Source organism: Ascidiella aspersa, chromosome 8 (genome assembly GCF_963924565.1).
Source record: "Ascidiella aspersa chromosome 8, kaAscAspe10.2, whole genome shotgun sequence".
Classification (NCBI taxonomy): Eukaryota; Metazoa; Chordata; class Ascidiacea; order Phlebobranchia; family Ascidiidae; genus Ascidiella; species Ascidiella aspersa.
In genome coordinates, this window is record NC_139454.1 from 16,911,788 (window position 1) to 16,935,616 (window position 23,829).

General features: G+C 36.8%; 1 protein-coding gene across 1 annotated transcript; it reads left to right on the forward strand.

The window, feature by feature from the left end:
* The first annotated feature begins 10,168 nt into the window (after positions 1–10,168).
* Positions 10,169–21,854, forward strand: LOC146136364 (beta-1,4-galactosyltransferase 4-like). The gene is made up of 5 exons (XM_083396215.1): positions 10,169–10,407; positions 11,456–11,614; positions 12,128–12,251; positions 19,704–19,810; positions 21,668–21,854. The coding sequence occupies exons 1-5, from the start codon at positions 10,169–10,171 to the stop codon at positions 21,852–21,854; spliced, it is 816 nt and encodes a 271-aa protein (XP_083252341.1).
* The last annotated feature ends 1,975 nt before the right edge of the window (positions 21,855–23,829 follow it).

Here is a 23,829-nt window from a genome sequence, read left to right on the forward strand (position 1 = left end):
GAACACTGGCCTAAAAGGTACGAAATACAGTATTTGTTGTTGTCTGCATTTCACTAAGTAATAACTAAACAGTTACGCGAACAACCTTAGGCTATACTTCATTTAATTTTGGGGACTTGTTAATGCTTTCTCATCTGAGTTATGCTGCCTGTTGTATTGTAAAGACTGCTGCTTCTTGCTTGTGTGGCAAGACTTGTTCAGTTCGCTGGTGTATTACTGGCTCCCTTGGGCCTGCAGTTAAACACCTCATATTACGTCATTGTATTCCACACGGATTCAATTATACCTGCTATTAAACTCTTAAATAAGAACAGACGACTGACACCAGAGAGCCAATGTCGAGTACTCTTCAATCTTTTTCGCCGTTGTTTACCTTTGCAAACTTATTAATAATGTGGTATACCCAACAAATAGACAAGCACAAAGCATTCAAAAAATTATTGGCAATCACAAATCTACGTCATAATGTGACGCCATAAAATCAGTAAACTTAAGGATTTTCTGTTTTTGGTTAAAATTGTGCGCTGAGGATTTTAAGTTTAAATACAACGAATGAGTGAGATTTTCCAAACGATTTGTTTAGCGTTAGACTTTAGTTGGATTGATGTGACAAATTGACAATATGACAAACAAGTTGTTATAGCCATTTAGCCGACAGTTATAAGGTTTTTCAAAACCATCGCATAAGTTTTCCTCACGAGCAAACCATCACAATGTCATTATCTCCCTAAAATAAAGGTCCCTAATTGCGATATAACAGACAGATTCTCGCTAAAGCGAATACATATTAGATAGGTTAGTGTCGCACAGACTTTTTATAGGCACAGACGAGCTTAAAAGGTTTCCCCATTTCGTGTTGCATATAAGTAGACATATAATAATCGCGAGAAGCGCAAAAATGTAAAGCATTACGTAAAATAGGCAAACATTACAATACGGAGGGACATGTGGCCTTGTGACCTTTGCGCCCGTGCACAATAGGCAAACAAGGATTTAGTTGTAGGGTTTTGCAAAGGTTTCGCGTTTGAACCTCACCGCTAACTTTTGCTAGCCTGGCATGGCTTGCATGAAAATCCTTATCGACTGATTTGGTTGGTCTATTGAAGGCTCCCAGTGTGTTGTTTGGTAAAATAATTATACTTATTTCTATATATCGCCAGAAAAATGCCTTTCTAAAAGTCAGCCCTAGGAAATACATTATAGTCCAGAAAAATTTATATATATATTTTGTCACAGTTGTGACATGCATTAATATTAATCTAATCTGTATACCCTTATACGTACACCTTTTGTCCGTTGTATACCCTGGCTTTGATCTGGTGTTCACTTGGGTATGCATTATCCCTGTTAAAGTGCACTAGTCGAGAATAAAAAAGCAATGATGCTTACCGACGTTTTATTATACCAATACTGGCCACTACTATATATTTATTATCTTTTAAAAACAATTACTGTATCTCTTTAAAAAATCTTTTAAAAAACTGTAAATCTTTAAAAAATCTGAAAATTGTCCATTTAATTGAACAAACATATTTAATCGCCAATTTCTGCGGGGTATACACATAAGTAAAGTTATATCACAACAATACATGGCTCGAAACTTAGTTTTGATTTTGACGATTCTCGCTTGTCTTTATCTTTCTATTTACTATGACGGCAACAAAAAATACCAGAAGTGCTTGGCTAACGACAGTCATTATTACACATGTTTTGATAAAATATTGTTTTATAACTTTACCGTTTATTTAAAAAAAAAATTTGATTTAAATATTAATTACTACAGTGTATTTAAGGTCGAACAAGCACAAAAAGTGCGTGGCTTGTTTTGCTCCAAAACAGGGGTTCTCAAATTGTGAAACGCGCACCCAACGCTGCTTCCTGCAGGGATCCTCACACCACCCACTGTCGGTCTTTATCTATTGTCAACGGAGAAGCCATGTCAATGCGACGCCGAGCAAACATCAGGATTAACTTCCACAGCCCTTACCACCTGAAATTAAAGGCACTTTTCTCGGGGTTTTTGAAAGGTAAGACGGATGACATAATCGCCCTGATTGGCACGTTGACAGAACGCTTCCAATCACAAACAAGACAAAACGCGCGAACTTGGGATGTTTGGCTACAAATTTCCCTTGAGCTGTTTAGACCAAACAGAGGAGAACCCAAGCTATTTTGCGCCCGGGGGCAAACTATACATTTGGCGCCCCCTCTTCCATGCCTAATTATATTTTCTATTACATTAACACTTGCTTTATTCTGAAAAATAATTCATTTTTAATGAAATATTGTATTTAAAAAGAAGCAGCCTAATTTTGGCATTTGTAAGCCTCATTTTGGCGGACCTGCACCTTAGCGCCTAGGGGCATATGTACCCCCCCCCCCATGGGCGCCCGCACAGGGGGGCAAGGGGGGGGGGGTGGAACTTCCCCCCCCCCCTGGAAATTCAAAATGCGACTATTAGTATTATTTATAAGTGTAATATGTATTACATATGAAGGTTAAAAATATTATCCATTATCCATTGCCCCAAGTGGTATCATGGTTTAACAAACTGTTCGAAGCGGCGTGCTTTTTAAGTAATTGATTCACGCGTCTTAATCTAATGCGAAACCAAAATTGAGTGCAAAACGCCGTTTTTCGTTTTTTTATTTGGTCGACCGTAAACGTTGGAAGTTTTTCTCTTTCGTGATTTGTTTAGGTTGACTGATTAGCAAGTGTGTATTCGACAATTGACAACGCTAAGTCAAGCCTTCTTCCTTTTTTGTCGCTAAAAACGTCGAGTTATACGCAATACGACAGTACGTGCCAGGGCTGCCACTCCTAGTGGTTTTCCACTAGATTAAGTGGTTTTTGAAATAATCTAGTGGTTTAGTGGGTTTCTTGGAGAATCTAGTGGTTTTTATAATCTTGAAATGGAGTAATAACCTTTAGGTTATTTCCCGGCTTCCAATGTTAAAAATGGTAAAGTGAATGAAAAATTCCCTTTTTTAAATCAAATGTAAAAGCCTGATCATGTTTGGTGATCGTTGATGGCTCGATGCTTGTTAATAACAAGTTTCTATACTGATTACTGTTAGTGTCGGGCAGCAGACTATATTTAGAAGTTTGTACAGCTGTATAGTGCTGCACTGTACGGTGTGAGCCTATTTAATCACCGCTTGCCAACCAAAGGTGGGGGGTACAGCTGATAAAAATAGGTAAAGCTGATAAATTAGCCGGCAAAATAAGAAATAAAATTCTTTCAAAAAGTCGACCTTTAGGGAGGAATTTTTGGCAATCTCTGGCTAGGACCCCCAGGGTCAGTTATACTCATTTATAGTGAATAGAACTGCCCCCAGGGCCCAAACCCAATCTTTGCGATTGGCCCTTTTATTGTACTTAACAGTTCAATTGATATCATAGTCGGAGTGTGACTTAACTCCACCACGAAAAAACAAGTTTTTATTGCCTGTTTTACCGTGAATTAGTTGAATAATGACAGTTTAAAGCCTGACTGAAACCGGACAAGACTCATAGATATTCAGCAATATGCCAAGCTTGCTATATAAAGTTAAAACAACCAAACACAAGTGGCGTTTAATGTACCGTACAAAGACAGTGTTAAGCATAAAAGAATAATACTGCAATTTAAGTCGAATTTTTTTTTTATCACGTCTTGCAATCACCACTCTATGACGTCATGCTGTCACTGTTTTGTGACGTCATAAATCATAAACGTCAGACGAAAAATAGGGGAATTCCCTAAGTTGAAAATTCAGGACCCCCCCTTTTTGATTTTCTGGTTACGTCCCTGATTGCCCCCCCCTGGAAAATTTTCTGCGGGCGCCCCTGCTCGCCCCCATATCTTGTTTTTGCTCGAATACTTGTATTATTTGTTTCTGAGCGTTTTTGTCCAGGGTTTACAGTTAAACTATAAATCGTAGAGCCTTTTTCAAGACATAAAGAAGGCTGATGTAGATGTCGTTTTGTGGGTAGGGTCTGTTTAGAGGACTTGGGGTAGATAATGCAAACAAAATGTGCGGTCTTCGTGAAATTTATCTTAGCTCTGTACTCCTGTCTAGCGGTAGCAATATTTCCTAAAAAGCACTTAGTTGAAACTACACTGGTTATACAGACTGCCTTGTGTTAATACTCGACAAAGGGGCACTGTGAATTAAAAGCAGTGAAGCAGATTCCGCCAAAGGACCGCATTCTGCTTTGGAATGCCAGACCCAAGTATGTCAATCCTTACCGCCGAAACCTAAACATGTTCCCTGCCATCGGCGGTTATATGCAATTATTAAAACTGTCGAATAAGTTTCCATAAGCCTTTAGATTTGTGTACTTTTTATTTATCATTACTGTATTAGGCAAACCGAACTATAACCAATTTTTTAAAATGTATCACATCACTCTGAAAGTGTGTGCGCGATCCAATTTTTGTTCTAATATACAGTTGGAAAGAACACTTGCAGCATTGTGACTTACGATAAACTGATTAAGTCAAGCTTTTAACATCTTGCGTTTTGTAATTGAGATATTAAACTGTAATATATTTGGCGGACCGGCAGGAAAAAGTTGACGCGGACCGGTCGTTGAGAACACTAAATTAGAGATCTTAAGACTGTTTATTTATTAAAACAGATAAAACATAAAATAATTTCTTAAAATCTTAAAGAATCACACTTCTTGCAGGTGGCCACATAAATGCCGTAATGGCTACACGTAAAATTTTGACGTAGCTGCACACTACCTGAAGGTGTAGTTAAAACAGTAGTGTGTGGCAACATGGTTTGGTGTTTGCCAAAATTGCCACAAAGAGCGCATTTACCACATGGACTCGAAGAACCAATTTTATTGCCAGTCTGCATCCTTGACATACCTTTAAAATTTGTAAGGAAATGTGCCAATGTGGGCGGACTTTTGTATGCGATGCAGGCAAGGGGCTCCATCGCTTTATCCTTTTGCGATAACGAAATGCGCGATGGAAAAGCGGTAGCCCAAACAATGCGATGGTGAGGCTTTGTTTTACCTTTTGGCCCAAAACGTTCTTTCCAAAACTCTGCGATGTGAAGTACGTCCACCGTCATTCCCCGATGAAAACCAGAAAGCACGTAGTTCTGCTTTAACCTGTTAAGGCTGTTTTTATAATCAACATCCAATTCGTTTAAGCGCCGCATGCGAATTGCTTCGCTAAAAACAATAGATTTAAAAACTGATGGTGGGTGATGTGACGAACCATTGAGAAGACGCCCGCTTGCCGTCGGTTTAGTATAGTCCCTTGTAATAAAACCTTTTGATGAGCTTTTTATCATAATATGATTGACATCGAGAAATCCAAAGCCTTTCCTTCTTCTGCAGTTGACACCTCTCTAAACGTAAGAGAGAGGCCGTAATGTTTAAATCCTATTTGAATCCTAAATTGACTCATCTTGGAAAAGCCCAAAAATGTGGGAAAAAATGTGGTTCTGAGAGACTGTCGTGGTTCTGAAAGCCTGTGTATTCTTCTTTATAGTATGTTTAACACTATGATATGGCAGTGGGTATCAAGGTGCCGTGTTATATTTCACCTTAAAACAAAATATCCTGAATCCGCCACTTTTTCCGCAACCCCGTTTAGTTACCTATATTTTAATTAGTATTTTCCAAAATTGCGCGTAATTTTTTCTTTCGCTCTTTTTTTCACGCGAATCTAATTTGACGTTTCTTTACTTTTTAGCCTTTTTTAACCTCATCCTTGTAGATGGGTATTTATTGCACTATACAGCTACGTAAATGTCACTTACAAACTGTTTGGCCTAAAATAGTGATTAACACCATTATATCAAGGGACGTGAGAACATATTTGCATGTCCAATGCATTGCTCCTCCTTCTCAAATATTTTTGGTCAAAGGAGGACTTAGACCAGGGGTGGACAATTATTTTTAACCGTGGGCCGCATGAGAAACTCAAAATGATGTGGCGGGCCGGATCAAAAATATAATCTAAAATACACGCAATATGACGTCATACTCTGACGGTATAAAAGAAATAAGCTAACGAACTTGTTATTACTAAATAATAATAAATATATATCGCTCTTCTGGTGTAAACGAAGTATAAACCGACGTTTCGGCAGCAGATACTAGCTGACCTCATCAGGGTTAACAATTAAAACGAGAGTGCGTTAGCCATCTTATATACTGAGAAGTAAAAAATTGAAAAAAACGTAGATTAATAATTCTAGACGTCACTGAAGTATGCGATAAGCTGTGACGCGCCGGAGTCATCCGGTGCAGAACTGCGCCGTCGGACAACGGGCGTTCACAGCTATTGCGTATAGCTACAACGACGAGTAGATTGCCGGATACCATGAATCCTTTTTATTCATGGTGTAAGGAGATTTGTCAATCCGGAATGATTCAATGAACCGTCTTTTGCAATAGTGCGGTTCCCAGTCTAGAATTTTACAGTTATCCCAATCAATTCCGTGTCGGAGTTCAACCGCATGCTCTGCCAGAGCTGACCGGGATGCCTTTTCGTGGCGGACATCACGCATGTGTTCGAGTTTCCTGGTATGAAAGGATCGTTTAGTTTCCCCTATGTATGTTGCTGAACAACCTCCACAGGGAATCTCATAAACAGCCCCTTGACGTTGTTCTGGTTTGACTGGATCTTTAGTTGAAGGTAAAATGTTTCCAATTTTTCTGGCTGGTTTAAAAGCTGTACAGATGTCGTGGCCCTTCAAAATGCGTTTTAATTTTTCTCCCAGACCTGGAATGTAGGGAATAATGGCCAGACCTCTAGATTCTGGTTTAGATGTTAAATGGTTGGTTTTGTTACGAGGTTTGAACAACCAATCGGGGTATCCGTTTAATCTCATGGCCTTCTTAACATGTTTAATTTTGTTGCCTTCGTCCTGATAGTTACTGCAAAGTTTTGAAGCTCGGTGTAGCAGGGAACTCACAACCGAGCGTTTGTCCGATCTGAAAATTCAAGTAGCGATCTGAATGTGTTACTTTTCTAAATACCTTGGAAGATAATTTTCCTGACCGGTTACGAGTGATTAATGAGTCCAAGAATGAAATTGAGCATTTGTTCTCTGTTTCCATAGTGAATTTAATGGTAGGTTCCAAGCTGTTTAAGTGGTCCAGGAACTGCTGTATCAAGTTTGTTTTTATTATGACAAACGTATCATCCACGTATCTTCGCCAAATACGTAGGGGGGTATGGAATGAATTCATGGCCCGTTGTACGATGTCCTCCATAACCAAGTTTGCCACAGTTACTGAAACCGGTGATCCCATAGCTGTTCCAAATATCTGTTTATAATGTTTTCCTTTGAATTTAAGGTATGTAGATTCTAGGCATATAGTTAACCCTTCTAGCATATCTTTTTTCAATTTTTTACTTCTCAGTATATAAGATGGCTAACGCACTCTCGTTTTAATTGTTAACCCTGATGAGGTCAGCTGGAATCTGCTGCCGAAACGTCGGTTTATACTTCGTTTACACCAGAAGAGCGATTTATATTTATTGATATGTTGCCTGGTGGAGCTGAACTTGTTATTACGTTTGGAATTGTGCAAAATTCTGTAATTTTAGTAAAATTTTAAGAAGGCCACATGACGTCGCGCGAAGCGCGAAAAAATTGCGACTATATTCGTTTTAAAATGCAAACTTTAATTTTAATTTAGCGGGCGCATGGAGAACAGGTATAACGCATTGACCGCAGATAAAAAATATCTATTGCTTTATATATTGACGTTTATTAAGTTGGTTGACCCAAAAATTAGGATTAAAATACGCAAAAATTTCGCACAAAAAATAATTTTCTGTTTTTTTGAGGCTGTAAGTTACCAATGTGTCACCTGCGGTAGAACGGCCATACTGCAAAGACGATATAAATCGAAAGAAACACACAAAATGGCATTAACTAAATTATAGGTTGACAAAATGTGAATCAGTATATTTCAGAGTTAAGAAAACGGTCTACATTTCGTTCATATTTTAAAATCCTGTTAACCGAAGCGCAGAAATATATAAATATTAAGTTTGTTAAACTTTCGTTGGGAAGTGTCACAGTGCAGAGAACGCTATTTGTCTGTAAAGTTGCAAAAAATCACGTGGCACATACGAGAAAGACGGAAGAGATTCGCGCGAAGGGCGAAAACTATTTCCGTTAAGGATTTGAAACAGGCCAAAAATGTAATTTGGCGTGGTCATGACTAGATTCGTCCCTGGAAAAAGTGTTTAAGGTTCAACCAAACATGTAGAAACTCACCCTTGTTTTCGCTTAGCCTATATGTATTTGAAGGAAAATACGCCGCGGGCCGGATTAAACTGCTCGGCGGGCCGTATGTTGCCCAGGTCTGACTTATATTTGGCTGAATCTATGTTTTTGTTTCAAAACAGTGGTTGTATTGTTGGTTGTTACACCTTTTGAAATACGACTAACACATTTTTTTAAATTTTGCACGCGGGCGACAGTGTACTTTGGTTTCTACATGTTAATTCCCTCACAACATGTTTGTCAAAATCAGCTTGATGAAAATCAATCTATAGAACACAAGCAATTTGCAATGTACCAATGCGAAATGCCTCCTGAATTTATTCAACTCAATCAAATAATGATACAGTTTATCCAATTCAACTAAAATAAACGTTGTAGTGGCAATATAGTAAAACAAAAAAAGTTTTTTTTTTAATTTTTAATTTAGAATATACACTTATACATTGTTTTACACCCTTTTCGTTCATTTGATATTGAATATTTTCAACCTCCTGAGTCCCATTTCAAACAATGTTACACATATAGAACTTAGGCTATATTGAGTATCATATACATTCTTCAAAAACGTTGGTAATAACAGTATAAGCTTTTTAGAGCTGAGAAAATTATCTTAAATAAATAAAGCACGCGGGCGCCCAAAAAGTTTGTACTCTGGGGAGGAGGCAACGTGGCCCGACAACTTTTTTTTGCCTTTTTGAGCAATCTAGCAGTATAACATTATCACATTACCAAGTTATTATATATGTCAGCAGACAGATTATAACAGGGGTTACAAATTTTTTTATTGGCAACTCAATATTAACCAAATATTTTGCAACCATTTTAAACACTACAATAAAATCATAAACAATGGCTGTGTACATAAAAAATAGCTGTGCTGGTCAAAAACACGCTTAGGTAAAACTTCCTAAATCCTTTTCAATCGGGGGTCCACACAACCTACAAAATAAAGGATCATTTTGGGAAAATTTGTTAAAATATTTAATTAAGTTTTGTTTATTTGCGATTCGAGTCAAAAAAATATGCAAATACTCAGCGATTAAATGAAGGCGCAATATTGCCGGAGCAGCGACGGGTAGAAAAAATATATACCTTCGAGATTTTTATTCGGCTACAAACAATGCAGCAGTTTTTCAACGCGAGTATGGCGTCTAGATCGCTACTTGTCTGCTTTGTCAAAATGCATTTTTGTTCAAGTATATAGGATGTCACATGTTTGCTTGAATTCATAGTGGTTGTACAATAGATGCAGCTACAGGCTTCTTATGAAGAATTTTTCGACGAAAATAATTCTAATCATTATTTTATTTAAAACATTACACGGGCAGTCGAGAAATATGTATGTTTTGAACTGATAGAGATCGAGGTTGTCGATTGTCGAAAACCCAATAAATGTCTGGTATTGAATTGATATTACAGTTATATAAGTAACTCGTTGCTACAGTCTTCTTGTGCGCTTTTAAGTTAGTTAAACACCTTAGTAATCTCAGTTATCTTAGCTTCGACGTAAGACTGGTAAATAACATACCAGGGTTCAGGCAAGACCGTCACTTAATTTCATTTTTTGAAAATTGCCTTTTTTTTAAATACTAGTAATTTAAAATCTTAGATGCGTCTCTGAGCTAATTGGGGCTGTAAATTTTTTATGTTGTTCAATTAAAGGTTAACCAGACAAGCTTAAAAAGAATATGCAAAGGTTAGTTGCGAAGGTCCTGTTGGCTTCTTCTGGCATTGTCATAATAAATCTATTATGGTCGATGATTGTCTTTCGATGGAATCTTGATAACGCCTCTGTGAGGTTTTCGAAACACCTCAACAATACTGCATTCCGTGCGGAGAACACCGGACCTTTTACCAATATAACTGTCGCCACAAAAGCTACAAATGTAACTAGTCTGATATCTTGTGGTTTAATCATGGCAGCATTGCGAGGACCACTCGACATGAATTTTACAGCGATGCGGGAGAATTTTGATAAGTTATCAACTTACCATGCCGGCAATGTTAACAAAATACCTCGAGATTTTTCTTTTGAACCCGCCAGTTGTTTTGTTGATTATTCTCTGGCCGTAATCGTTCCCTTTCGGGGTCGTGAAAATCAGCTTCCTGTTTTACTTGGGCATCTGCACTCAATCCTTCAACGCCAGTTAATAAGGTAAGCGTTTTTGTATTACAGCGTTGGCTGTTGCCGACAAAGAAATATTTAATGTTTTGTTTTTCTTCCACGAAAGTATTTATTCTGGTAGAACAGCTACGTTGAATGGCTCGTTATCAGAGATCGGCATTGATCTGATTTATTCAAACAATCCATTTGGAAAGCTTTATTGTTTAAAAAAACATAATTTTGCAAATATTATTTTTTATTTGTTTGTTGTTTTTTAGACGCTATTCGTACCAAATTTAATAAAACACAATATAAGCGGTTGGAGTCAAAAACAAAAGAACGCAGGGGGTATTTTGACGTTATAATATGGGACTGTAAACTTTATTCGGTCTTAAGTCTTTTTTGACTCGTAAAGAGACCTCTATGCTCTAGGATTTCGAAGTAATCTCTGCTCATAACTTTCAAATATCAAAATATTGATCCCACACTGTAGTGTATGGGAATGATGTTTAGCTACTTTAAGCTAACACTGTGTTTGAATATATCAGATATTACTCGATGTTGAGTTTACATTTAAACAGATAAAAAAATTGTTGGCGTTTCAAGAGTACCTTATAACACACGCCGACGTTTGGTTTAAGATATTCGTTTTTATCGTCCAGTTAGCAAGTTGCCCTTTAAACATTCCACTATCTTTCCCCGTTATGTAACTCACCATTAAGTTTGAGTCTCACATAAACATATTATATGCCAACTCAAACGACATGTGCGTGAAAACGCGGAGAAGGGCTCTAAATAAAGCTTTTTTTCGCTTGTCCCAATAAAAGTTTTAAAATAATAATACTTTAATAGAAACACTGGCAATAAAAAACAACATAACAGTATTTTCTTATACAAGTGCCAAATTCCCCACTTTTCCCTTTATGAAACAAGTTTGGTGATCACTGTTTTGAATCAATTTTAAAACAAACTTTTCTACGCTATGCCCAGACATTCATCCCAAAATTACACCCCGTGCCTCAACTATAACGTGCTAAGTTCTTTTAAAAAGATTAATTTCTTCTATTAGGATAATTTCAACGAAAAATGTATTAAACAGGTATCAGATTTTCGTTTTGCATCAGATTGGAAACTTTACTTTCAACAAAGGTCGCCTAATGAACACAGGATTTTTATGGGCCCGAAACACTCGTCCGTTCGACTGCTATATTTTTCACGATGTTGACCTGCTTCCAGAAAACGACAAAACTCTTTACAGGTCGGATTCATTTATTAACTGTTTGGCGCAAATTCGTAAGATGTCTTTATAGGTTAACGTTAGAGGTTTCAATTTGTTAAACGTCTCGTTGTAGCCCAGGGGTGGCCAACCAGTCAGACAACAAGAGCCGCATTTCTTACTTGGTTAACCGCAAAGAGCCACACCTCACACATGAAAAGAAAAGAATAGCCTATCACTCCATTTCTTGCTCATTTCCACAAAGCGACCGCACGAAACGTGAAAAAGAGTGCCTTTATGCGGTTAAATATACAAATATTTAATTTAGAAGGACTCATTGGTTGAAAAAATGCACTTTCATCGAAGTATTGTCATTTATCAAGCTGATTTAAACAAATAACCTGAGAATCTTTGACTCACAGCTTTATGGCAGTTTTTGCAAAGTACCAAAAAAATGTTTTAATGCGAATCCTGTTCTTGTAGCAAGGAAGTAAATACGATCAAACTACGTTGTTTTTAATGTAAAAGTGATTAATTTAATTGCGCTTTATATAGGTGTAACAACGGTTCGAAAGTCAATCACTTATCCTGTTCGGTGGACAAATTCAATTATCGCCCGCTGTGTTGTGGCATGACTGTAGGCGGGGTTCTCGCGTTTTCACCAGAGCAGTTTCTCAGAGTAAGTGTATAGGCCTACTAGACGTATGAATGTGTATAACAAACTATTTGAAAAAGATAAATCTACTTTTACTCCACTGAAAACGTGGGCGGCGAATAAAAGAAACGAATTGATTTTAAAAACTTATCAAACACTCCCAATACGAATGTCTACCTTAAAAAAATTCTGTGGAGATACATTTAAACCTGTCTGGGTAATGAAAACAAATTTCCTATATGGAATCACTTTAGAACAGTGGTTCTCAACCGGGGGTCCACGGATCCGTAAACGTTGTCAGGGGTGCGCAAAAACTTCTAAATATACCTTTATTAAATTAATTAACGCTGGCATTACAATAGTGCACATCGACTGCGGATTTGGGTTTATGCCAGTGGTTCTCAACCTTTTATGCCTCGTGGCACCCTTCGAAAGGTTTTTAATGCTCATGGCCCCCCTCGATTATAAAAAAATTAGGTAGAATTGTGGCGGCATCATACTTTCTTCGGGAATGTTTTTTATGACGATGATTTTTATGTTTTGAGGGTAGTAGTGGCGCATTTGACATCACCACCGAGCAGTGAAGACACTGCGCACAATTGTTTCCGTCTCGTCTATCTTTTGTGAATAGTAAAACCTTTGAAAGTATGTGCAATTCAAATAGTCTTCGTTCTGTTAAGCTTGCTTCAATCACTTAACACAATTAATTTTACAACAAAATTTAATCAATGAACCAACAACAAATCCATCTCTTGGAGCCAAAATGGTAATATCGTTATTTGACGTTTTGTTAAAAAATGTTAAACGTGCTTGTATTAGTTCTGTTTTCATTCTAACTTGCGGTTTATAAACTAATTAAAATGCTTGTTAAACAAACGTTTCAAAGAATAAAATTGAGTGCCGTAGACTAGAAATTTTTTTTTGGTTCACTTAGTTGATATTGCTCGTTGAGTATATTTACAATCAAATCTCCGTACACACGATAAGTATAGCTGTGATTCAAGACGCTATAGCTCACTGGTTCTCAACCTGGGGCTCGCGACCCTCAAGGGGTTCGCACGAGGTTGTCAGAGGGCCGTCGTGTATTATTTCTTACACCGAAGATTAATGAAAAAACGATAAACTAACAATTTTTTTTAATGAATGGCCTAACACGCTAGTACAGGGCTCCTCAACTGATGGGCCGCGGTCCGAATGCGTATATCTTTTCAGTGTAGTCTCTATGCCTTAATCCAGTGTGTTCTTGACCTTTTTTAGTGAGAGGCGCAGCTAGAGACATATAAAAACGTGGCGGCGCACCTTGCGAGCGAAGCGAGCGCGATTTTTGCGGTCTACCTCTATTTCTCTTAAATTGGCTGCAAATTTTTTTTATAGGCTTTCAGTTGCATATCTTTAAAGAGACTCCAGACTTGAAACCAAAATAAGAACAACATTAACTTCGGAATAAGAGACAGTAAGGAATTAGGCGCAAATAGGATTAATACCGTATACATGTAGTCGTAATAATGACGAAATCGGAATTAGTCCTAAATGGCTGAAATAAGGCTTATACAACCTTATATCCAACCCCAATCACCATCCATAACTATCACTAACTGCCCGAATATTTTCAACCCTGACCCTATTGATAACACCACCAATTACCCGCCCATAAGCCCAAACAGGGGCAAAAAATCCGAGGCCAAAATAGCGGCGCCCAAATGTCGACAGCAAACGGCCAATGCCAAACCGGTGTCCACAAATCATCCGATACCATTTATGTATACAGTGTTGGGCGTAATTTTGTCCATTTAAGTCAGGGGTTCTTAAACTTTTTTTTACCGCGGACCCCTAAAAAATTGTTTTGCTTCGCCTGGACCAGTGTAGGCAAGAAACTTTCAAATATGGCGTCATAAATTTACGTCATAATACAAACAGACTTTAGAAATTCGCGTTTTCTGTCCTAAATATGCGAACTGAAATAATAAATATTTTTATTGAAAAATTGGGTGCCTAAATATACGCTAATAGTTAAATTAGGCCTTCAATGACCCCCTAAAACTAGTCCACGAACCCCCAAGGGGTCCATGGACCCCAGTTTAAGAGCCCCTGATTTAAGTCTTATTCCGATTAATTTTTGGATTAATTCGTCATGTTTAGGTCTTATCTAGACCATTTTAGATCTTATCCTGTCGTGGTCATTACTGCGAATTTGGCGTAATTATGTCGGTGGTCTTAGTACCATGGTATTATAGATTATCTGATTTAGATTTTGTTCCTTTGTAGGTCTTACTGTGTTTTCTACTTGAAAGTACTGTGAAATTAATGAACTAAACTTAATAGGAAAGTAAAAATACATGTTTTATATTATATTAAATTTTATTTTCCTTTTTCTCGCGGCGCACCTGGCAGCAGACTCGGACAACTAGATAATTCTAGTTTTCTAATTCATTGAATTAGAGCAAAATGCGGCTAATTCTAATTCTAATCTAATTTATGATTTGCCCCTGTGTTCTAATTCGGATTTTTCCAAAACTGCTGCTTTGTCCAACGGCATTTTTAGTGACTCATTTAAAACACAGAATTTAAATTAAAACTTTTTGGTTGGAACTACTTGTATGAAATTTTTACAGTCTAAAAAGCATAAAAAGGCTTAAAAATTAGCACACACATATTTACCATTCACGTTCTTATAAGAATACTATTACTTTTTTTGCGATTAAATTAAATTGGTTGTATGTGATTCTAGTTCAAATTTTAGTTGAAATCTGTTTTTTGAAGATTTCGGCAATTCTAATTCTAATCTAATTTAAAAAACCTAAAGTAATCTAATTCTAATTCTAATCTAATTTAAAAAAACCTAAAATAATCTAATTCTAATTGTAATCTAATTTAGAAAAACTAAAATGCTCTAATTTTAATTCTAATCTAATTTTAAAAAGCTAAAATAAATCTAGTTGTCCAAGTCTGCCTGGCAGCCTTCCAGGGCGCGCCGGTTGAGAAGCGCTGCCTTAATCTGTCTCAGTATTTACGCAAATGAATCGTTTAGTACACCGAAATCCATCGCAGACTCACCGAGTGTGTTGATCTGTGATGTAAGCAGGGCAGACTAGAAGAACAACTAGCCTGCATTGAGGTTCGAACTCACGACCTCCGGTCAAGCCGGGACCGTCGCTCTACCAACTGAGCTATTCAGGCTCAGAAGGGAACGAGTCGAGAAACAACCATACTCCAATGCTTGCTCAATTTGTTAGTACAAGCAATCTCATTGAAGGGGATCCACAGTACCATATCATTTATTCAATGAAACATTCACACACAGCCGGGATCGTCGCTTGACCGGAGGTCGTGAGTTCGAACTTCACTGCAGGCTAGTTGTGTTTCTAGTCTGCCCTGCTTGCATCATAGATCAACAGACTCAGTGAGTCTGCGATGGCTTTCGGTGTACTAATTATACGTAAGCCGTAGTCGTTGGTCAAAAAGCGGCTTCGAAGGGCTAGATCTCAGCTATGAATCGTTCATTATTAGTTTTGTTATTCCTGCCCGTTTAATTAATCAGCGTCTAATCTAAGTCTATGTGGTACCTCAAAAAGTATTCTAGAGCAGTGGTTCTTAACCTTTTTTCAGTCGCGCCCCCCTTTGGTAATTTTCCTATGCTTCGCGCCCCCCTACAAAATGCAATTTGGCATTTTTTAATTAAATATCACTGAGACAAGTTGAACATAGTGGAGTGTTTTGTTGGTCGCGCGAAGCGCGAAGACAATTGAGTTTTATTTGGTTGATTTGGCTAAACTGTAATTTAGAAGACTTTTTCGCATTGGGCACACAACAAATTGCTCGTGCTCGACACATTGATTTGTATCAAGCTGATTTTGACACACGTGTTGTGAGGACATATGTTCCACAGTTGTAAGGCTGTGATGTCGAGCGCAAATAAAATTGTCAAACGCAAAAATGAAACATTGCGTTATCGTGTTTCAAAAGATGTGACGACAAAAATACAACGGCAATGTTGCAAATCCATTATAGATTTGCGTAAAAAAGTTCGAGTCCCCCTGTTGCTAGGCTGTTATCTTTATCAAACATGGATAAAAAAATAGTTCAAAAGGGGAATACCTTTTATCGTTTACCTATAAGTTAGCAAAAGTGTAATTAAATAGGACCGATATACGAGATATGAAAACATGCAATGGCACTCAAAAATAGGGTTTGTGTTAAAAAAGTTAGCAATAGTATTAAACGAAAAATTGGCGCAAAGCACGAAAATTTTTTGCAGTTTCAATGTTACAGTTGGCAAAAAACAGAGTTTGTACAGCTGTAGGAGTGGTGCCCAACCCAAAGAAAATCAATAAATTACAGAAAAAAAAAATATTGAAGTAGAGCTCGCGGCCCTCTAAGAATTGCTTGGCGTCCCCCCGGTTAAGAACCGTTATTCTAGAGGTTTTTGGTAATAGGTCGTTTGTCAGCCAGACAGCTTGAGTTTTGGGCCTCTTTTGTTAATAAAAAAAATGTTTACACAATTTTATGGCAAAACCACTAAGGAGATGTAGTCTTCGCCGGCTATGTTTCTGGGGAAAGATTATTTTCATAAAGGACACCACTTAAAGAATTTCCAAACTTTTAGAAATAACGTCATTATTCCGAAGGGTTGGCTATACTTGATAAAACTCTAACATGAAGCAACATTTTTAGACTATAGACATCAAATTCTTTGTAACAATATTGCCCACTTAAACAAATTATTTTAATGAGGTTATATAAAACATTCATAAACATTTATTGGTATTAAATATTTCTTTAATTTATATTCAAAGTTTTAGACTCGAAAAAAAAATGTAAATCAATATTGTTTACCTTAAGGGTTTTTAAACTGGGGTCCATGGACCCTTTGGGGGTCCATGAACTAGTTTTAAAGGGTCCACGAAGGCCTAAGGAAATATTAGTGCATTTTCAAAGAACTAATCAATTTTCAAAGAAAACAGTTTAATTAAAAATAAAACCGTATTGCACTCCATGTAATTCGCCTCCACTTCACTTTCACATTTTTAGACCGAAATCAGCAGATTTGTAACGTCAATATGTATTATGACAAGTAAAACTCATACTGACAAGTAAAACTCATACTACTCGAGTAGAAACAGGATCAGACGTTTTGTTTAAAAGGAAAATATATTTCGCCAAGTGGCATCATCAGTTCCTGTAAGAGTACAAATAAATAAATAAAATCAGAGCACAGCCATCAACAAACTAATAAAAGTAAACAATAAAATATTAAAACAGGATAATAGACTAAAAACGCAATTAAAAGCACTACAGCCTCGCAGGCAACACGGCTGGGACAAATGAGTAGGCGCCGCAAATAAGTGGAGGAAGGGAAAAAATACATATGAGCAGTGCGAGATGCTAGACGGTAGGTAGCGATAAGATAGCGGTTTGTCTTATTTGCGGTAGAACCATTTTTTAGATGTTAATGGTTGCGTTGACTACCTTTAGCCACATAACTTCTCATATGTCCAACTTTTTCAAAGGTGTTTTTTCTGAAAATGTTATGCTGAAACACCCTGCAATGGTAGGCCTCTGCGTCAGCATGGACATATGTTTGTCACCGTAGTGGCGCAGAAGTGCTGCTTTAAAAAAAACCTATAACACTAGTCTAGCTCAGAGCTCTTCAACCGGTGTGCACGGTGCACCCTAGGGTTCACCAAAATATGCATGGAGTGCACCAGTCACATACCATTAATATTTGGCAAAACAGACAATAAATAGTCTCTTTACTAATTTCTCAAGTTTGTTTGAATGCTGTTTTACGACATACAATATTGCAATAGTACTCCCAAGCAGCATATGAATAATGATTTTTCCAAAATCTTAAAAGGGATCGCGAGAACAAAAAGGTTGGTATCACTGCGCTAAATAGTAAATCCGAATAAATTAGAATGAATCGTGAAATACCAAAATTTTTCTTTGAATGTTTGTGACGGACACTGGTCACGTGCATTATGACGGCTACATTGACGATGCGAGCTGGAGCGAAATATATATTTATTTGATGATCCTGTGTTTTACTCAGGATATTAAGCTTTGAGTTTTATTGTTTCTAGATAAAATACTCGGGGTTGCCAGTGCCACGCAGGTTAAATAGAGTAGGCTATTTACCAGTTTAATTCTGGCAATGGCTTATTGGCGCTGTTCCGGCGATGTAAGTTAACGACATCTGCAATATGCGCGATAATTTGCGTAATATTATCTGAATTTTTTCGTGTTTAAACAAAATCTAAGAATCTATGACCCTATTCATAACTATTCTATACTACTTTGTAACATATCCGTGTAAGTTTGCAAGTCTCGTGTTATAGCCGATGATTATAAACATGAATGTGGCAACTAATATGTAAACCAAAAGTAATGCTATGGATAGCATAACATCTTCGAGGGCTAAATAACGCCAAAATATTGTTTAAAACGGCAATAACTGTTGGAAAATAAAAAGTATGTTGTTGTCGATGCAACAACATTCAAGAATCAAGATGGAGCTTTGCTGATTTTACTAAACAGTTTATGGCTGCTTCCTTTCAACAAAACATCGCCAACGGAGAAAAAACAGCCGAGTGTGTAGCAAATGAGAAAGTCAAAGTGTATATATATCACAGAGTTTCTGAAATGTCAACACCAAACCCCGTTATATAATTCGCAAAAGTACGCCAAGGATAAATTACTAATTGACACATTGAAAACTAAGGCGTAGAACATTTGTATTTATTCAGCCGTGAATACACGAAATAGCTTAGGCGTGTAGCGTTGCGCTACACAGTGAATTGTATTTCTCAACGTTTTGCGGTGTTTGAAAACATGTGTGGCTCTAGAGTAAAATAGCCAAACCCCTATTCTCCCAAGTATTCTTATAACGATTGGTTGTTTGTTTCATTTTTTGCCAAACATATTTTGCATTGCTAATGGTCCATGTATTGTTTGCTTTAAATCTTTTTTTTTGTTGATGTTTTCTATTTTCTGTTGTAACCTGAATTCCATATATCTTCATGGTCAACTGACTCGATAACCATTTTGTGGATTTTTGCACTTATATGGTTAAAATAGTCAAAAAGTATTTGAAATGGACTCGTGTCTTGTTTGTCAAAAAAGCGTCGAGCCGGATGAGTTACATTGGCGGGATTTATAAGGTCTTCCTATTGTTGTGTATCATAACAGACTATAGGCTGCTCTCGCTTCCAGGTCAAAATATTTTAAGCAATTTGTAATTAAAATAATGATTATAGGTAGACTAAATAGTCTAGTTGTATGCATTCTTTTCCGAATCTTATTTGTTGCTTAGCTAGCCTTTGTACATTTACTAAGACCAACAAGCTTTAAACTTTTGATCAGGTTTCAAAATAAATTTCCTGTGCCTCAAGCGTTTTAAACAATATGTTGTATTTTGATTATTTTAACATTAATTAATTTGTCGACTAAATCACTCTACACTTTACATTACTTACATAGGTAAACGGTTATTCAAACACGTTTTGGGGTTGGGGTGGCGAAGACGATGCTATGAACAACAGAATCGTTTCTCGTCAGATGTCGGTTAGACGCCCGTCAAATTGCAGGTATGGACTTTTGATTTATATATCCCAAAAATATCTTGTTACATTTATTTGTTGATTGTTGAAATCGAAATAAAGCCAGAATTTTGTGCATATTCTGGGCCAGATGAATCCGATTAGAGGCCCTAGAAGGCCAGTAATAGATTTGAAAAACAATGGAACAAATTGAAAAGAAGGAGTGGCCACATATGAAAACTAAAACCAGTTCAACAGCATCCATCTGGTGAATTAATATAGGGCAGGGGCCACCAAACGTTTTTATATAGGCCAATAACTCTGGCGATTTGGAGATATCGGCACGGAAAAAAGTTGTATTCACCTTATCTGACTTAAATTTGGATAGAATAAAATGTTCAACACCATTTATTGTGAGCTTAATAAAATTGTCAAAGGGTTAAAAATGTCATCATAATTTATCATAGGTTTATCCAACAAACATTTTCGTTGGCCGTAGTTTGGTGACCCCTGAAATGCGGCATAGCATCGTTACAATTATAAAGAAAGAAAAGTACCTATATGCTCTTATGCTCTTCGCAGCGACCAAGGAAGTCGTACAAGCGTAGGTTAGGGACGATTTTTTTTAAATCCGTCTCAAAGCAGGCCAAAGGTTAACTGGATGGATGTCTTAAACAGCATTCAAATCTATTATCCAAAATAATTCAATAAAAACGGCGACAACTTGTAACTATGGTGATTTTGCATCTCCGAATCAACGTTTTAACGTATATTGTGGTGGTTTCTATAAAAAAGATCCCTGTTTATTACGTGTTTCGTGACAACCGAGACTTAATTAATGGTCAACACCATCACCGATTTGCGGCTCAAACTCTCGGTAGGAGAAATATCTGCATATTAATAACGAACCATTTTTCTTAAAAAACAAAATCTCTTAATAAAACCATAAAGAAATATTAAAGTCAAAGTTAGTTCATGAACACATACTGCATTTTCGACTCCAAATATCACATCAACTAACTTATATCAGGTTGTCTTATCGCCTGCGTGTACGATAGTATGCCCCCCAAAACTGTTTTATGACCGACTTATACCAAAGAAAATCAAGTTTGGTTATCATTTGTGCAAATCTTGCTTTTGCGAAATTTTTTGCAACACGCTGACGGTCTTTGATATATTACATGTGAATTTAATCTTCATAAATGCACTTTGTTTGCGCTTAGTTTAACGTCTTTAAATACTGGGCGATACACTGAGCAACATGCTGTCCTATTAAATTTGCATAATTTGCCAACAGGATTTTTCAATCTACTATGGTCACTATATGTGTACTAAATGTCGCCATTAAGTAGGTAACATGGTTCACTTCAAACGTTAAAAATGAACAAATTTTATTTTATTTTATTTATTTATTTTTTTTTTTCATAATTACTGGTTTCTTAAATATTGGGACGTTAAATGTTTGTCTTATTAGTTTCACCTACTTGGCATTTTCCTTCTTACTATTCTTGCATCGTCAGGTGTCATAAGTTATTTTCCTTTTCCTTACATATTTAAATGTTTGACGTCATAACGACGTCATGTGTTCAATCATCGATTTTTCAAACAACTGTGTTGTGAGATTTTGCTTTCAAATGTAGCCACTCCTAAGTGCCTGCGTTCAATTGCACATTCCACGCCAATTTGTTACAGCCTATTTAACATCTTCACGACGCGGCCTCACCCATCCAGTACGCATATTTCAAAAACAAATGCTGCATATCCCTGTATTAAATTTTTGATTTTAATTATATGTTGGTGGGGATACCAATTAAACTTCATCATTCAGACATAATAAATTATTTTAGGGGTTAGGATTAGTTATAAATATATTTATGTTTTCAAGGACATAAATATTTGTTTTAGGTACACGATGATTAAGCATGAGAAAGATGACAAAACCCCATACAATAGTAAATTGGTGCAACAACGAATTCAACAGTCATCCATGATGTGGCAACAGGATGGAATAAGTAATCTGAATGTTAACATAGTCGCCGTGAACTCCTTTCCACTTTACGTTAATATATCCGTTGATGTCGGCCAGAATTAGACTAGACATTTTTTCAGTATTTCAAAATACCACTTCAAACACGGAAAAATACCACTTCAAACACGGATCAGAAATCGTATTTATATTATGTTGTTTACGCAATTCAGTTGAAAGTTTGTAGCCTAAATGACGCCGTATAACGCTTTTGTTTCTATATGTCCACAGACTAGCGCTCTATGTACTTAACCGAAATGCAATTTCTGCCAAATTTTCTAGTTATGTGTTTCTCAAACTTGTGCACTGTCGCCCTTTACAGCAATTTATCTTCTTTGCCCATTGCAGTACAAAAACAAGAAACATCGAATTGTTTTATAAAAGCATTAAACAAGTACAGTTTTCAAGTAAATGTTTTTTCTTTACTGAAATAGGTGTTCGTGGTGATCTTTGGCGATTTTTATGATTTGAAATAATTTTGGTCACGTATAGTCGTAAATCACACGTTTGCTGGAAAGACGATTTATTTTACTTTGATAGCATTAGCGTATATAACGACTGAAAATCTCCTGGGCCACAACATTCTTTGCAAACTGTACGTGGTCAAGAAAGCGGGTCCAGGGTTTTTCAGGGTGGGAAGTTTTATTTAACATAGTGTCGACATTAGGATTTAATTGACCTAAGTTTAAATATGGAAGGAGACGCAGCATGATGAGCACAGAACAAAATATTTACACATGGTTCGATATAATGGCGATGATTTTGGATCCGAACCAATACCACTCTAGTATCGGGGGATTAGCATTGCTACTACCACTTGGCATCGGATATCAGCTCCGATTCGACATTATCATCAAAAATAAGATTCTGTCGCCTTAGTAACCTGGACTGTTATCTTATCTGTGAACTGATTATCCTTCGTAAGGATGTTAGATAATATTAAATCGGAGCTGACAAGGATATTCGATGCCAAGTGATCAAAACCAAAACAAAACTGCCACCGAATTTCAAGGGGCATACTGTCAGGTCGCTTATAAATTTATTGTACATTCAAAGAGTTCAGCATAGCTCGCTTTCAATAAAAAAACTTACAGCGCACTAAAAACACGTCTCGTCAGTAAGGAGTGCAAATCGACGACTTGCAGTAGAATTCGGATATAATTTATGTAGCAGGTAAAGCGAATGCGTTAGGGAAAAACTGGTCAGTTAACGAGTAGATTGAACGGGAAAAGAAATGTCTCAGAACGTTTTAAACGAACTTTTTGAATGCACACGCAAAACAAACTCGTTAAACAACAAATACCGCATTAGGCCCTACTGTCTTTCGGAAAACCTATTTTGCTGGAAATATCTGAATGACCAGAGTGGGAAACTATTATGCTTATCTTGTTAGGCTTACTTTCTAGTAGCTTTATGAAAATTTTTGGGAAATTTTAATGCAGGATAATTTTCAAAAATCCAGCTCAATGTACCTCTACAACTTTACCCTTTTTTGATTTTTTGAATATTCATGGCTAAACCTATAACGTTCATACCTTTATTTTTTGCTGATTTTTTCGTATTACTGTCTCTCGGAAAACCTATTGCGCTAGAAATAGCCTACCTGAATGACCAGAGTGGGAGACTATATATTTATCTTGTTAGACATATTGTCTCTATAAACTCCAACTCAATGTATCCTGTATTTATTGTAGTTATATTGTATTTATTTTTAGAAATTTTTTTAATATTTTTTTTTAATTGTTAACTATTTAGTTTCTTGGGTTACTATTCATGGGAATCCGAATTTGACAATCGTCCAAAAAACCTTAAATTACTTACCCAGGGAATAACACTTAAAACGACCCAGCCGCAAAGTTTCGCGTAAAATTAGAATATAGTTAAATATATGACCCACTTGTGCATTTTGTAAAGATGAAGGTCCTGTTTGTGACCCCGCGAAGAAAAGGTTCGCCATCCCTGCCGTAGGGCATATCATAATTGTTGGCTATATAGCCGATTACAGGGTGCTGTACTGTTAGCTTGTTTATTTATTCCATCA